Source organism: Schistocerca piceifrons, chromosome 3 (genome assembly GCF_021461385.2).
Source record: "Schistocerca piceifrons isolate TAMUIC-IGC-003096 chromosome 3, iqSchPice1.1, whole genome shotgun sequence".
In the NCBI taxonomy this organism is placed as follows: Eukaryota; Metazoa; Arthropoda; class Insecta; order Orthoptera; family Acrididae; genus Schistocerca; species Schistocerca piceifrons.
The window spans coordinates 937303129-937319892 of record NC_060140.1 but is presented as its reverse complement, the minus strand read 5'-3'; the positions used below and the strand labels follow the sequence as shown (position 1 = coordinate 937319892).

Here is a 16764-nt window from a genome sequence, read left to right as displayed (position 1 = left end):
GTGGCAAATGAAAATAAACACAATTTTTTTTTGAAAACAATATTTATTGTACAAAGTGAGGATAAAAACAGTGAGTGATAAACCACAAATGGTTTTATAAACAGAATGAAGGTCATAGGAACTTGAGATGAAATTCAGTCTTATATAAATAGTAAGCTTATAAATACATGTGTGTCAACCAACAAGAAGGCAGACAAAGACACACTAAATGAGTCTTTAAATCATGAATGCTTCACTCTCCTATGCTATGTACACCACATTTTATATATCACACACAGTGACACGTAAAACCGTTTTTATATTAACAGTTCAGTTAGTCAACCTCCTCAATAGTTGGTCCACCGGTGTGTGCTGCTCCTGTACCTGCTTGTTGCCCACAGCTACTGCTGGGATCCTTAGTGCCCTGGTGCAGCTTAGTCATTATGGGTGTGCACACCCGCTGCAGCTCCTGTAGCCGACGCTCACACTCACCACAGCTCGCCTGGGCATTGTTGTCTAGCCATTGTAATTCCTCCTCACAACGTGTCATCGCTGCTGTCTTGTCTGACTCAGATAGCCTGCTGCCTGCGTCCGACAGTGCCTGCTTCACAGACAGGGCATAGCCCTCCAGTCGATGCCGTGCCTCTACTCTCTCACGTTGCCGCTGGTCTTCCTCCTTGAAGCGCTCTGCATCAGCTACCATCCGATCGATTTCCTCCTTGGAAAGCCGACCCTTGTCATTGCGGATGGTGATGTTACGAGATCTTCCTGTGCTCTTCTCTTGGGCGGACACAGTTAGAATGCCATCTGCATTCAAGTCAAATGTAACTTCCACTTGAGGCACACCACGTGGTGCTGGTGGAATGCCAGTGAGGTCAAATGTGCCCAGCAAGTTGTTGTCCTTTGTCATTGCACGCTCTCCTTCAAACACCTGAATTGTAACTGCTGGCTGGTTGTCTGAGTATGTGGTGAATGTCTGTTTTTGCTTGCAGGGGATACGCGCATTGCGCTCTACCAGCTTAGTCATGACACCACCTGCTGTCTCAATGCCGAGTGATAGTGGTGCTACATCTACCAGTAACACATCCTGAATTGCAGAGCTGGTATCACCACTGAGAATGGCTGCTTGTACAGCTGCACCATATGCCACTGCCTCATCCGGGTTGATGGACAAATTCAGCCGCTTACCAGCAAAGTAGTTCTGCAGCAGAGCCTGAATCTTAGGGATGCGTGTTGAACCACCCACCAACACGACATCGTGGATTGACGCTTTGTCCATCTTGGCATCGGCCAGTGCTTTCTCGACAGGTTGTAGTGTTGAGCGGAACAGATCAGCACAAAGTTCCTCAAACCGTGCTCGTGAAACTTTTGTGTAGAAGTCAATGCCATCTAATAGTGCATCAATCTCAATACTGGCCTCCGTGCTGGAAGACAACGTACGCTTGGCCCGTTCTGCTGCCGTACGCAGTCGACGCAAAGCACGTGGATTGGAACGTACGTCCTTGTGGAATTTACGTTTGAACTCATCAGCCAAATGATTCACAAGCCGACTGTCAAAGTCCTCGCCTCCCAGGTGTGTGTCTCCAGCTGTTGCTTTCACTTCAAACAGTGAACCCTCCGAAATGCTCAGGATGGACACGTCAAAGGTGCCACCACCAAGGTCAAATATGAGCACATTGCGCTCACCTTTCAGGTTTTTGTCGAGGCCGTATGCGAGTGCAGCTGCAGTTGGCTCGTTGATAATCCGCAGCACCTTCAGGCCTGCTATGGCGCCTGCATCTTTGGTAGCTTGCCGCTGTGAGTCGTTGAAGTAGGCGGGCACTGTAATAACTGCCTCTCGAACCTGCCCACCCAAGAATGCCTCTGCTGTTTCCTTCATTTTCACAAGCACCATAGCGCTTATCTCTTCTGGAGCGAAAGTTTTGGTGGTGCCTTTGAACTGGACCTGTATCTTAGGCTTGCTACAGTCGTTAATCACTTTGAATGGCCAATGCTTCATGTCTCCCTGCACCTTTGGGTCGTCAAACTTGCGGCCGATGAGTCGTTTGGCGTCGAAGATGGTATTCTGCGGGTTCATCGCAACCTGGTTCTTGGCAGCATCGCCGATCAGCCGCTCCGAGTCGCAAAAGGCGACGTAGCTTGGTGTCGTCCTGTTGCCTTGATCGTTGGCGATTATTTCCACCTTGCCTTGTTGCCACACTCCCACGCACGAGTACGTGGTTCCCAAATCGATCCCCACTGCTGGAATCTTCGGCATTTTCTTCTGTTAGCTATGTCACAGTAACGTAGACGAATATAGCTGCGTAGCGAATCTTCGATCACGTCTCGAAGCACTAACTTCGCGTCGCTCTCTCGTAATGAACTGAGCTGTGACGCGCCTGCGGCTCTTTTAAATAAGGCGGCTAAACGGTGTAGAGAGTAGGAGACTATTCGAGAGTTGTCACATTACGTCATCAAAGAGTCTGCAGCTGATTGGTCGGAGGGCGGAGCTGAGTCTGTCATGGCTGGAAAGTTCTCGTATCTCTTCGTCTCTACGTCTGGCGTCTAGCGGTTTCTGGACAAATCTGTGTTTATCGTTAAGGCGGCAATATTGACGTTTTTTTTAATCGGCGTCATGTACGTAGTTAGGGTGTTGTTTGGGCAAATGTGTGCTGCCGATATTTATTTCATGCCTAAACGTGGTTTTCTCTGTGTCCTCAGCGATAAAATTTTGTTGTTTGCGTGAATTTTACGTGTAATGTCATACTCACCTCTCCATTATTACTAGTGGCTGTCGTTTGGAAGTCGTACTCATGTTTTTCCGGTGTTATGCAAAAGTCGTCGTATTTATCCCATTTACTAATATCATGATGTCTTAATCCAGCTTCCATTCAGAAACATTTTTCGTACAGCGTTCGATAATGTTTGTAGTATGAAATAGCGGAAATGACGGAAAACTACACATTTCGAACAGTTGTACATTTTATACCATTCGTCTTTCTGGTTTGCTGAAGAATCTCATGCCTAGCTTGGTGTATTTGTGCGTAGGGAAGTCAAAACATTTATTTTAAGTGTATGAGCGTATCAAAGAATTCGCCCTAGGGGAGTTTAGCGGATACAGGACATAATTGTTATTCACATTTCGCGGAATTTCTTTTTTGAAATATCAGTCTTAGAATGAACACATTTGTGTCAACAAGTAGTCCTAAACCAGCCTAGGGCAAGCAATAGCCGGGAGCACGCAGTTATTTCTAAGTAAAATATGTAAAAGTTTCGTGGTTTTCTGCCCAAGGAAAGTGTTTCGTTTTTGGTTGTACCAGACAGTATTGATCAAGTACTTATAGGCCAGTGCCACGTGTGTTTTATGTGTGACAGTATAAAATAAATAAATAAAAAAGAAGTGTAAGAAGAAAGGGTATTCGGAGTGTACATATACACGTAATATTAATACGAATTTATTTATTTTCTGTTAATATACATTAGATTATATTAGATTTACGTTCATTCCAATTGATCCGTAGCGAGGAGGGCCTCCAGGATGTTGAACATGTCAGAAAAACAATAATACATGACAAATATTTACAACTGAAACAAATAAGCTAATGTACCTGCCACAGGTTCCAAGTGGAATGATCGTCATTTTTAAATGAACACTATATGAAAGAATCATTTTACAAACGCTAATGCACTGAATTTAAAATAAAAAAGGTTTATTTATTTATAAGGTATTAAAGTTGTAATAGAACTACTATAATACTTATTTACAATGAACACATTACTGCACTGAAAATATATATATATATATCAGTTGGTCCTACTGAGAAATTCATCAATGGAGTAGGAGGAGTTGGCCTCCAATAAATCCTTTAGGCTTCTCTTAAACTGAATTTCATGGGTTTTTAAGCTTTTTATGGCTGCTGGCAAGCTATTGAAAATGTGTGTTGCTGAATAATGCACACCTTTTTGTACAAGAGTAAGTGACTTTAAATCCTTGTGAAGATTATTCTTATTTCTGGTATTAATTCTATGAATTGAGCTGTTGGTTTGAAAAAGTGATATATTTTTAATGACAAATTTCATTAAGGAATAAATATATTGGGAAGCAGTAGTTAGTATCCGTAGTTCCCTAAACAGACTTCTGCAGGAAGTTCTTGAGTTCATACCACATATAACTTCTACTGCACATTTTTGTGTCCGGAAAACTTTAGCTTGGCTTGATGAATTACCCCCAAAAATAATCCCATATGACATTATGGAATGAAAGTAAGCATAGTATGCCAGCTTTTTCATTTTTATGTCCCTTATGTCGGACACAATTTGCATTGAAAATACAAGTTATGTGTAATAAAGGTCTAGTAGTAAATAAATGTTATTTTGTTGTAAAACAAGTTGGTGTATCTGATTGTTGGGTTAGTATACGCTAACTCGTCGCAGAGAAATCTTGCTCATTATCTGAGTTAGTGTGCTCAGCATCACATTGTCTATTCAGAGTTAAATGGTAACGTGTTTAACATAAGAGATTTACCATTTGGAGGAAAGACTGGTGTTCATAACTATATCTGGCACCCCATTATGTGACATATGATGATTTTTCAAAATCAGAGGTGGTAAAAACTGGAGTGGATCTTTTAAGGTGAAGCAACTTGTTTCCTCACTCAGTCATGCTCAATGGAGTTAAGTGCTTTTACTTCCAGTGACTTACATCTAATTATGACCCATACCTTTTTTACTAATTATCATCGAAAAAATATGTTATCAGTTACATGCAACCACGGATTACCTTTCATTAAAGATGTTTATGATTACTGGTATTGACAACTCAACTGTAGTAATCAGTAAACATTGACTGGTTTTCTGCAAATGTTCTTGCCCTCAGTTTTAAAAAGACACACTATATTCACTTCTGCATATCCAGGAATTCTGCATTAATGATATGTGTAACACAGTCAGGAAATATTTAGGGTGGAAACTTCAAAATTCTCAAGTGTTCATATTGACGAGAATTTAAATGAGAAAAGCACAGTTTGGAAATCCTAAGCCAACTTAGTTCAGCCACATTTGCACACAGAATCATTTAAAATCTTGGAGAGAGAGACATTAGTAAGATGACATATCTTGCATATTTTCATTCAGTAATGTCATACTGATTTATGTTCTCAGGTAACTCATCTTTAAGAAAGGAAGTCTTCATTGCTCAAAAGTATGCTGTTAGAGTAAGATGGGGTGCACACCCATGATCATCTTATAGGCATCTGTTGAACGAGTTAAGCTTCACAGCATACAGGGTGTACATATAGTCCAGAAAAAACTTTCAATTATTTATTGCCCAAGAACTAAACATTGTACAGATGTCATACATATTGCATTGTGAAGAGAAACTCTGAAAGTTTTTTTTTTACAAACGTTCGATATGCGAACCACGACTGACCTGACAGACATCAATACAGTAATCAAATTCTTGCCATACACCTCCCAGCATGGCATCATCAACTGTGGCAGTCGCTTCCAGTATTCTCTACCGAAGCTCTGCTACATCACATGGTAGAGGCGGTTCATATACTAGATCTTTAATATGTCCCCACAGAAAAAAGTCACGCAGAGTGAGATCTGGTGATTGGGGAGGCCATTTCATGAAATAGCTGTCCCCTTCTGTAGCACCGCCGATGCGGCAGCTCCATGTTCAGGTACACACAAACTTCATGATGAAAATTGGGTGGAGCCCCAACCTGCTGTAAGATGAATGGAGAGTCTGATTGCATTTGAGGCATCAGCCATTGCTGCAGCATGTCAAAGTAGGGATATCCAGTGACAGTGCTCTCGGCGAAGAATAATGTCCCCTACAGTTTTCAAAGTGACAAGGTGGCAAGGCACAAAAAATATTTATCTTTGGGGAACCACGCTCAAATTCAATGCATTTGTGTGGATGCTTTGTACCCCAGATTCGACAATTATGCCTGTTCACTTTCCCTTTAGTGTGAAAAGTGGCTTCGTTGCTAAAAATTAAGCGATCAGCAATGCAATCCCCATCCTCATTCAGTTGTTGCAACTGTGAATAAACTCAAAACGCTTGTCTTTGTCGTCATCATTGAGCTTCTGCACTAGCTCCAATTTGAATGGTGTCATAGACAGCTTCTGTCACAGGACTTTCCACACTGTCATTGGAGTCATTTTGAGTTCACGGGATTCACAACGCACTGATTTCTTTGGACTCATGAATGTCTCTCGTACGTGCTTCACATTCACTTCACTCACACTGGGACATCTGCTTCTCTTTGCTGGGCACAAGCAACCCATGGTAACGAATTTGTTGCGCCAGTGGTAAATGGCCTTCCTTATTGGTGGCTTCTTACTGTACTTGGTTCTAAACATCTGTTGAACACTTGTTTTTGTTGAATTCCAACACACATAAAGCTCACTCCGCTCCTGAACTCGCCATGTTTGCGACTAGCACTGACTGTCAGCAAATTACCAAACTACACTGTGGTGGTATTTAATTAAAAAAAAAAAAAAAAAAAAAAAAAAAAAAAAAAAAAAAAAAAAAAAAAACCTTTCAGGGTTTCTCTTCAAAATGACATATGTATGATATCTTTACAATGTTTGGTTCTTGTCCAATACATAACTGAAAGTGTTCCCGCCTTTATGTACACCCTATATCTTTCCATCATAAAGTTTGTTGTAGGTCTACTGCAGTTCAAAAGGAACAATGATGTACATAATTAAAATACCAGAAGGGAAAATGACATTCATTAATCTAAACTCTCTGAGGGAAAGCAAAATAAAATTTGAAAACAAACTAAAATATAATAAAAATTAAATAAAATATAAATTATGTGGCAGATGACAAAATAAAACTTGAAAACAAACAAAAATGTTCTCATTGACAACTCCTATTCTGTAGAAGAATTTCTATTGTTGTAATGTGTAAAAGTAAAAGGTGGTGTATAGGAGTAACTAACTCAGGTCTCTAGATTTTTTATAAATGTGCAGCATGTAGCCATATTTAAGAATTAAGTTATGATTGTATGTAAAATGATTCATTCCTTCGCATTATGATTTATCATGCAAATGATCCATGGAACATGAAACTGACTGACTTTGAATCAGCAGAATATATTTCTGAGGGATTCACAGGTATTGTTTTGTGTAACTGTAGTACTTCAGTCAAAAATTGTTTGACCCTATGATAATGTGTGTTAATAAAATCTTTTGTAATACACTGATATTATGGGACAACTTGGCTAAACTGAGGGATAGGTTGACAGGAGTGGGGAATATAGTAATGAAGGAATGTATGGTAGTTAAAAATTGTAGAGATAGATGAAAGCCTAACTAGAGTAAAGAGGTTTGAGTGGATCCAGGTTGCAGTAATTGTACTTGGGAGACGAGATTTGCGTAGGGTAAACCAGTCTGGAGAGTTGCAGCAAACTGAATTAGAGCATAATATGCTGCATTGAAGTTTTGCAATAAACTTGCCAATAGGCATTTAATTCAAGAAAAGTTAATGAACATTGGGGGAAATTGGAACAGTTGTAATCAGTGACACAGCCTTTGTTTTGCATTCATTGAGAGATGTGAATGTACCACTAACTTCCCTAAAGGAAATAGGAACAGACAAAATTTTTTAAGGTGCAGCCATAAAACTTATAAATCTAACTCTCACTGTAGCTAGAATTTACTGTTCCCCCTCCAGTAAAATTAATGATTTCCTGTTCAAATCGGACTTGTTTTTAACTAAAATAAGTTAGCGGAAACATGATGTCAGTATATGTGGCGACCTTGATATTGACTTCCTCACCTCGTCTACTTGGCCTTGTATATGAGCCCACTAGAATAACACCCACACCCATGTCAGCCTTAGACTAAATTCTTGCAATGTCAGCCTTAGACTAAATTCTTGCAAACAGAAATAAACTTAGCTGAACACTACAAGTTTACAATGCAGGATTCTGCAATCACCAAGTTATTGTACTAAATGTTGATGTAATCAAAGACCCCTCATATCCAATCCCAACTAAAACATTACAAGGGTGGTACACTCCAGATTAACTTAAACTAAATGTCCTCCTACGAGATATGTACAACTACTGATGCCAAAATAAAATTCAACATATTTGTTGACACAGTGGTCCACCATTTCAAAGAGGCTTTTCAACAAAGATCAGTGTGAACAAATAATAATAAGGAAAATAAGAACTGGATTACACTAGCTATAAAAACCTCTTGCAAAAATGAGAGAATTACCCATATGTTATGTAGACATTTTGACTCTCATCAGCTAATCAAATACTATAAAAGCTGCACTTGTATCCTAAGGAGAGTAATAAGACAGGCTAAAAGGATGCACAATGGTAGTATGTTGTCAAATCCAACAACAAAGTAAAAGCAATGTGGAATATTATAAAAACGGTAAAGAGGAAAACAAAGTTACACGTACAAACATAGAAATGAAACACAGCAATGAACTGATATCTAATCCTGTAGCTTGGTGAACATCTTCAACAAATTCTTTACAAGCATACCCATAAAATTGGTGATCAAAAATAATCCAAACACAAAATGTCAATCAGAACACCGGAAATATCACACATGAACAGAATCTATATTCATTGCTGCAGTCACTGAACACAATGCAGCAAAAGCCCTCAGAGAGTTAAAAAAAATCCTTATCAGCTGGCATTGATAGTATTCCAGCAACTGTCATCAAAAATTGTGAGCAAATTATTGCTGTACCACTAACTCGCCCGAGTCACTGTTCTCTCCAGGCAGGTGCTTTCCCAGAAGCCCTGACATTAAACTATTTCCTGTTGTGTAAAAAAGGTGATTATAAAGATTGGAGCAGCTATGGGCCTAACTCAATTTCGTCCTGTTTCTCTAATGTATTTGAAAAAGTTTTGCATAAAAAGCCGATTGGCTTTGTAGATAAAAAAGGTTTACTACGCTTATCCCAACATTAGTTTAGAAACAATAAATCTGCAGAAACAGCTGTGCATGAACACATTAATACTATACTAGATTCAGTATATACAAAATGACTCACAACAGGCATATTTCTAAATCTGTCAAAAGGCTCGTGGCACAGTGGATCACAAAATTTTGCTGGAAAAAATTGAACAATGGTATTGTATCAGAGGAGTTGCAAATGAATGAATTTCAGCTTTCCTAAGCAATTGTATATAGAAAATCAGTTCAGTAGCCAAAATTCTACCTACTAGTAAAACTGTTAAACAAGATGTGCCACAGTGCTCAATATTGGGACTTCTACTATTCCTTCTGTATATTAACGATTTCAGCTGGAATGGAGATGCACACAGAATTGTAATATTTGATGATGACATAACAAAGGGGATGACACAGAGGCACTTCGAAAGCTGTGAATTTAACTTCTGAACAACTCACCAACTGGACTATATTCAACAGATTGATCATTAACACTAAAAACACAGTTTGATGAACTTTCACACCACATATAATGCAAACACCTCTCAACTACTCTTAACAGTAAATAACCAATCGATAAATACTAACATTGTGTTCAAATTCCTGGGTCTGTAATGGAATAAATGTACTGAAAAGGTAAATGCCAAAATAAGTACTGGCTGCTACGCACTGAGTGTGCTGAAACTGTGTGGTAGCCAGAAAACTATAACTAGTGCATAATACCTGTACGTAAAGGCCGAGCCAGTTGCTGTGGCCTTGCGGTTCTAAGCGCTTCAGTTCGGAACCGTGCTGCTGCTACAGTTGCAGGTTCGAATCCTGCCTCGGGCATGGATGTGTGTGATGTCCTTAGGTTAGTTAGGTTTAAGTAGTTATAAGTCTAGGGGACTGATGGCCTCAGATGTTAAGTCCCATAGTGCTTAGAGCCTTTTGAACCATTAAAGGCCGACGTAAAATATGGTGTGATATTGTGGAGAAATTCTTCAACTGCACTAACACTGTCAGAATTCAGAAGGAAGCCTTGAGGATCATTAATGGAAGCAAACCTAGAGACTCTGACATATCCATCTTCAGGAAGCTGGAGATCCTAAAACTACCTTGTCTATGCATTCTCAAGACTAAGATTTTTCAAAAACCACCTAGTGCCAATCGAATACAGACTGAAAACAAATAAATAAATAAATAGTGAAATACACAAACACACCATCAAAATAGACTAAAGTCTGCATGTGTTACATGCAAACACTCAACTTTGTAAAAGGATGCATTACACATGGGCCTTTGCCTGTTCAGCAAGCTTCCCATATGTATTAAGACTATTGAAGACAACTTACAATTTAGTAAAGCTGTGAAGTCCTATTTGCTGTGTCACTGCCATTACTCATTGAAAGAATACAATGAAAACTAATGTTTAAGTGCAAAACATGAACTGCTCATGAAGATACTTTAATCAAACTGTTGCAATGTATTATAATACCATAATCTATCCATAATATAAGTTAACAAATTTTATCAGACATCTACAACACATTATTTGTACTATATCTAAAAACAAAGATGATGTAACTTACCAAACGAAAGCATTGGCATGTTGATAGACACACAAACACACACACACATACACACACACACACACACACAAAATTCAAGCTTTCACAACCAACAGTTGCTTCATCAGGAAAGAGGGAAGGAGAGGGAAAGACGAAAGGATGTGGGTTTTAAGGGAGAGGGTAAGGAGTCATTCCAATCCCGGGAGCGGAAAGACTTACCTTAGGGGAAAAACGGACAGGTATACACTAGCACACACACACATATCCATCTGCACATATACAGACACAAGCAGACATTTTTATCCTTCCCCTACGCGCTGACAGGGGAAGGGCTGCAGACCCCCTTGCCCACTTGTATGGGTGCCCTTGAGCTTAAGGTATGTTTAACCTCTGACCTAAAATTATCACGGTTTTTTTGCAGAAAAATGTGATATATATTTTACAGCATCTAAAATGTCTGAAAATGTTGCTAGTACTGTTAGATGCATCAACCATCTCATTGCTTCAGTTGTTATAATTGTTAATTTTTCCATGTGTATCAATTAGATGAAAATTTACATGTTGTGATTAAAAGCAAATAAAGCTCTGTTACACGAAATAAGTCTGAACAACAAGTGCCAAATTGGATCTTACAACAACTTTGCCTATGTATTCATTTTTATATGTTATAATATATTTCACTGTGAAGTTAAAGAATGTTACCAAAAGTGCACTGTGTTCCAACTTGAGCAAATTGGTAAAATATTTAAAAATGGGAGTTTCAGGCAAAATGAGTGAATTAAATAAAAATATAAACACTGCACCAGTTAAAGCAATTAAATCTTCATGAAAGCTCATTTTTGAAACAGTTCAGGATGGCAGAAAAGCTTTGAAACACACGAGAGAATTTTCAGTCACCACTTTTAAATCTGTATCCGGTGATAAGAAATATAAGAAGTAATTTAAAAAGAGTCACTTTCCGAAGTGAAGATGTTAACAATTTGTAGTATATTATCTGGGCTGAAAGATTACGGAGTCCTATTAACTGTATGAAAAATGTCATAGTTTACTGTGAAGAAATATGTATTTAAACGGCATACCAACAATTGTTGGTCTGTGCCAGTCATAAATATTATCACATAGGTATTGAACCAGAATAGAGCATAAACAAAAGCTATTTAATATAACTGAGGAAGTAGTCACTTTATTTCAGAGAAGAGGCATTCCTGTTTAGTTTGGTAGATCTAGCTTAACAATACAAATAGTTTATAGCATGTGAACACTAGTTACTTATCTGCCTGTAGCCAAGGGCATTAGTACATGATTCATTTGTTAGTGCTCAAATTGGAGGTAGCTGGCTGAATACTGGTGTTGTAAGAAATTTTTATCATCAGTGTTTGGCCAGCATAGAAAGAGCAGGAGGTGGCATTCATTTAATGATTGCCAGATTATACACAAACGTCTACGATAAAATTTCAAATATTTCTACAGTGTCTTATGGGATAGAATTTTGTAATACTGTTGATAGTGACCCTTCCCATCCTCGGAGGATATTAAGAGGAAATTAAGCTTAGTAGCTTTCTTGTTACTATTTGAGAGGAATGGGTTATGTGCTGGCATGTGGTTGCACTCTTTCCTTTCTCACTCTCAACATCAACAACACAAACACCATACTAAGGGCTCCAACCAACCCTCTTCAGTCACATACTCTTAACAGATACTCTTAAGATGTGACCCCCCACACTTCTCAGAGATAAGATGCCATTAGGCCAGGAAGATGACTTCTTTTTGAATGATCCAGCTACATGGATCTCATAGAGAGGGGTCTCTGCAACAGGAAATTAGTCAAAGACATTAACTTTATTGAAGTATAGTACAAAGAAATGAATTAATATCATGAAAGATATTGTATTGCAGAGCTAATGTTAATTGTAAACTAACCTAAAAGTTGATTTTAAGAGTTTATGTGATGATATTCTTTAATAAACCAGGAGAAGATGCTCAAGACAAAGACCCTTGCATTAGTCTTAAAATTTCACCATGCTACATAGAGGACTTTCAGTACTTCCCAGCAGGCTGTTGAATACTTGTTTACTCATGTATCTGATGCATTTCTGTACAAATGGTAATGATGAAGGATGTTAATGGATATATACAGGGTGTCCATAATTAAAGTTCCAGTTTCAAAATGCTGTAGAAAGAGAACTACTGATCAGAATGACAGCAAATTTTAACAGGATATTACCGACACAAGGTGTATATATATATAGTTATAATAGAGGGAAACATTCCACGTAGGAAAAATATATCTAAAAACAAAGATGATGTGACTTACCAAATGAAAGTGCTGGCAGGTCGACAGACACACAAACAAACACAAACATACACACAAAATTCAAGCTTTCGCAACAAACTGTTGCCTCATCAGGAAAGAGGGAAGGAGAGGGGAAGACGAAAGGAAGTGGGTTTTAAGGGAGAGGGTAAGGAGTCATTCCAATCCCGGGAGCGGAAAGACTTACCTTAGGGGGAAAAAAGGATGGGTATACACTCGCACACACACACGTATCCATCCACACATGGTATCTGTATATGTGTGGATGGATACGTGTGTGTGTGCGAGTGTATACCCGTCCTTTTTTCCCCCTAAGGTAAGTCTTTCCGCTCCCGGGATTGGAATGACTCCTTACCCTCTCCCTTAAAACCCACTTCCTTTCGTCTTTCCCTCTCCTTCCCTCTTTCCTGATGAGGCAACAGTTTGTTGCGAAAGCTTGAATTTTGTGTGTAAGTTTGTGTTTGTTTGTGTGTCTGTCGACCTGCCGGTATGATATAGCATCAGAGTACACACACCAACAGACATGCGGCATGTGGCTGTTCATCAATTTGCATCTTAGGTGACCAGCATTACTAAGGAGGTCTCATGCTGCTCATTAAGCTCTTTTACGAGAATGGTGACTGTGCTCCAGTAGCCCTGCAGAAGCATTCAAGGGTATGAAGAAAGGCATTGGTATGATGTCTGATAAGGGATGGAGCAAATGATTACAAAATTTGAAAAGACAGTTTCTTTTGAAGAAGTACAATGTGGCAAAGGAAGGAAAACAGTTGATCCAACATCTGCAAAGATGTGCCACAGCATTGCAGGAGGGATCGAGTGGCAGTAAGCAAACATGCAGTGCACGGGGAATTGCCTGAATGTTGAACAAGCCTGTGAGCATGGTGCATAAAATCCTATGAAACATCCTGCATTGCTATCCGCTTGAAGTCACCTATGTTCAGGTGTTGCATTCTGCTGACATGCGGGAAAGCCAAACATTCATGTGGAATTTCTTGCATTCATGGAAGTGGATAGTGAGTGGCCATGGAACATTCTGTGGACAGATAAACCCCATTTGCATCTCTCAGGACAATTCAGTATGCAGAATTGCAGAATATGGGCAGAAAATCTGCACAAACATCAACTGGTACCACTTCACTCTGCAAATATGACTGTGTGAAGCAGGTTGACAGCATCATTTGTGATAGGGCCAATATTTTTGAGCCAATGAATCCTGCGGGTCCTATTACCTGTACCGATACTGGGAAACGATATGGGAGTCTTTCGTGTACCAATATCTTTCCAACCCTCCAACAGCATGGATGTGCAGGGAGGATCATTTTTATGTATTATGACTGAACAGCCAGTGAAGCAGCTGGCTGCAGAGGCATTTTGGAAATGCTTGAGTTATAAGACATCATTTCTCTGCAGCCGGGGTGGAAAAACTAGAGTGATCAGTCACTATTTCCCTACAGTCTGCCCATCCACATCACCTGTTTTTAATCTGTGTGCCTTCTGGCAGGGGGGATTAGCTGAAAGAAGTTGTGTTCAGTGCTCCAGTTATGAACGTAGTCAAATTGAAAGTACACACTGTGCAATGCTTTCTGAACATGATCCCTGAGACACTCCAATCTGTTGTGGAACATGTTTTTTGATTTCAGCTTGGAGCAGAAAATATTGGACAGTATATTGAACATGTCTTGTGCCATCTCATGACAACTACAAACCAATATCATTTTGCTTTTTATGCAGTTTTTGGTCCCAGGACAATTAGAAACCAGTGCCATTCTGCTTTTTTATGCAGTTTTTGACCTCAGGACTGATTTTTCCTCTCTGTTGTGGTATGAGCTTGCCGTGAGGGTTGGGCTTGCCTAACTAAAAGTGCCACAACTGTTGACTGCCGAACTTGTACAGCCACACACATTGAACAGTTCGGATGATGTAATGTTGAGGTCGAATCATAACCACAATATTGCAATTCATCTGTCATTTGCAGCCAACCCCATTTACATTAAGATGCTTACAGTGCATCTATTGGTAAAATTTTCATTAAATTCTGTTGCTGTTCAAATTCGATATCATTCTGAGTGCTGGTTCTCTTTGTACAGTGGAACTTTAATTATGGACATCCTACATATTTTGAAGCAGGTGTCCAAGTACCAAGTTTTTTTAAAGACTTCCAGGCTGTTATAGAATTAACACCAAATATAGTTTGATAACATTCTTTTGTATTACAAAAACACTATGTCTAGAAGTTCAGTTCCCATCCAAAATGATTCCATAATTCATTAATAAATGGAAGTATGGAATAAACTAGTTTCAGCATTTCTATATCACCCATGCATATTGCAAACACAACTGTATTAAAACACAGAATCGATTCTAGGCCATGAGTTTTTCAGTTAAGGTTCTGCACTCCCAGAAGCTTAACACTTTCTATTTCTTCTACTTTATTGTCTAAGCATATTATTTTTATTTCTAGTAGAGTTCAATGAGAAGGACTGAACAGCTTGTACAGAGTCCTGTTAAAATTTAATGATATCCCATGCTCCTCTTCTTTTATTATTCAGATTCTGTTTTTGTACAGTACCTACTAACCTACTACAAACAAACTTTATGCAGTACATTATCAGTTGTGTGCATACTGGGTAATCTGAGGTCTGTTTAACACAAACACGGGAGTTAATCAGAATTTACAGTCCTGAATCCATTATGCTGCTAAATTGTAGGTGTGGCAAATAAGGTCTACTTTTACTTTGTTTTGAATATCTGGAGAATTTCAATTCCCTGCCTGATCTCTACTGATTACCTATCATAGACTTTTGCCCAGAATGTTAAACTCCATTCTGAATCCTAGATAGAGATTATTTTTACCCTTGGTAGTACTGATATGAATTGCACAGTTCATTCTAAATACATTCTTGCCGTTTACCAGTAATACCATCACAGGCCAAATGCTTATAGAGAAGCTTGACAAAAAAAAAAAAAAAAAAAAAAAAAAAAAAAAAAAAAAAATATATATATATATATATATATATATATATATATATATATATATATATATATAAAAAAAATAGGGAAATGCTGCACGAAATGCATGCTCGAACATAAATGCGGATACACGCTAGCTGAGTCTGCAGATGGCGCTGTTGTGCTTTCAATTGTGGCAAAAAAAAAAAAAAAAAAAAAAAAAATATATATATATATATATATATATATATATATATATATATATAAAAAAATAGGGAAATGCTGCACGAAATGCATGCTCGAACATAAATGCGGATACACGCTAGCTGAGTCTGCAGATGGCGCTGTTGTGCTTTCAATTGTGGCAAAATTGTTGGAGCGCGTATGGTGGGTGCTTCTGTAGCAAGATAGCCATAGTGTCGGTTTTTAAAGAGGCATTATATTGAATATTTGTGTTACATACAGGGAAAGCAGAAAAACATCATCTGCTAAGTCACTATGTGGATGAAAGTATATGTTCAGTGATTGTGACAGACAGTCATTGAAGAGTATTGTGATGAATAAGCATACTACAGCTGCAAAAGTCAGTGCGGAACTGAATGTCAAACACACAAATCCTGCCGGCACCAAAATGACATGAAGAGAGATGCATAATCTGGAAATTACAGGATGAGTCAGAATTCCAACACCGCACATAAGTGATGCAAATGATCATAACAGGAAACGTGGTCTCGAAGTAATAAAACCTGGACTGTGGAGCAATGGAAGAAAGTCATTTGGTCGGATGAGTCTTGTTTCATATTGTTTCCAACTTCTAGCCATTTATGTCTGGAGTACACCATTCTAAACCTGTGATGCAGACTGCTTGCTGCCAAGAGTGAGACATGGCGGGGGTTGGATGACAATTTGGGGAGCCATATAATGATATTCCATGGGACCTTTGGTTGCTCTGCAGGGTTGCATTACTGCCAAGGATTATGTCACTATTTTGACTGACCAGGACCATTCCATGATGCAATATTTGTTCCCCAGTTGTGACACTGTGTTCGAAGACAACAGAGT

At 38.8% G+C, this 16764-nt stretch overlaps 1 protein-coding gene across 1 annotated transcript; it reads right to left on the bottom strand.

The window, feature by feature from the left end:
- Positions 1–245: 245 nt before the first annotated feature.
- LOC124788321 (heat shock protein 70 A1-like) lies at positions 246–2352 on the bottom strand. The gene has a single exon (XM_047255560.1). The coding sequence runs from the start codon at positions 2234–2236 to the stop codon at positions 314–316; it is 1923 nt and encodes a 640-aa protein (XP_047111516.1). The 5' UTR covers positions 2237–2352; the 3' UTR covers positions 246–313.
- Between the last annotated feature and the right edge of the window lie 14412 nt (positions 2353–16764).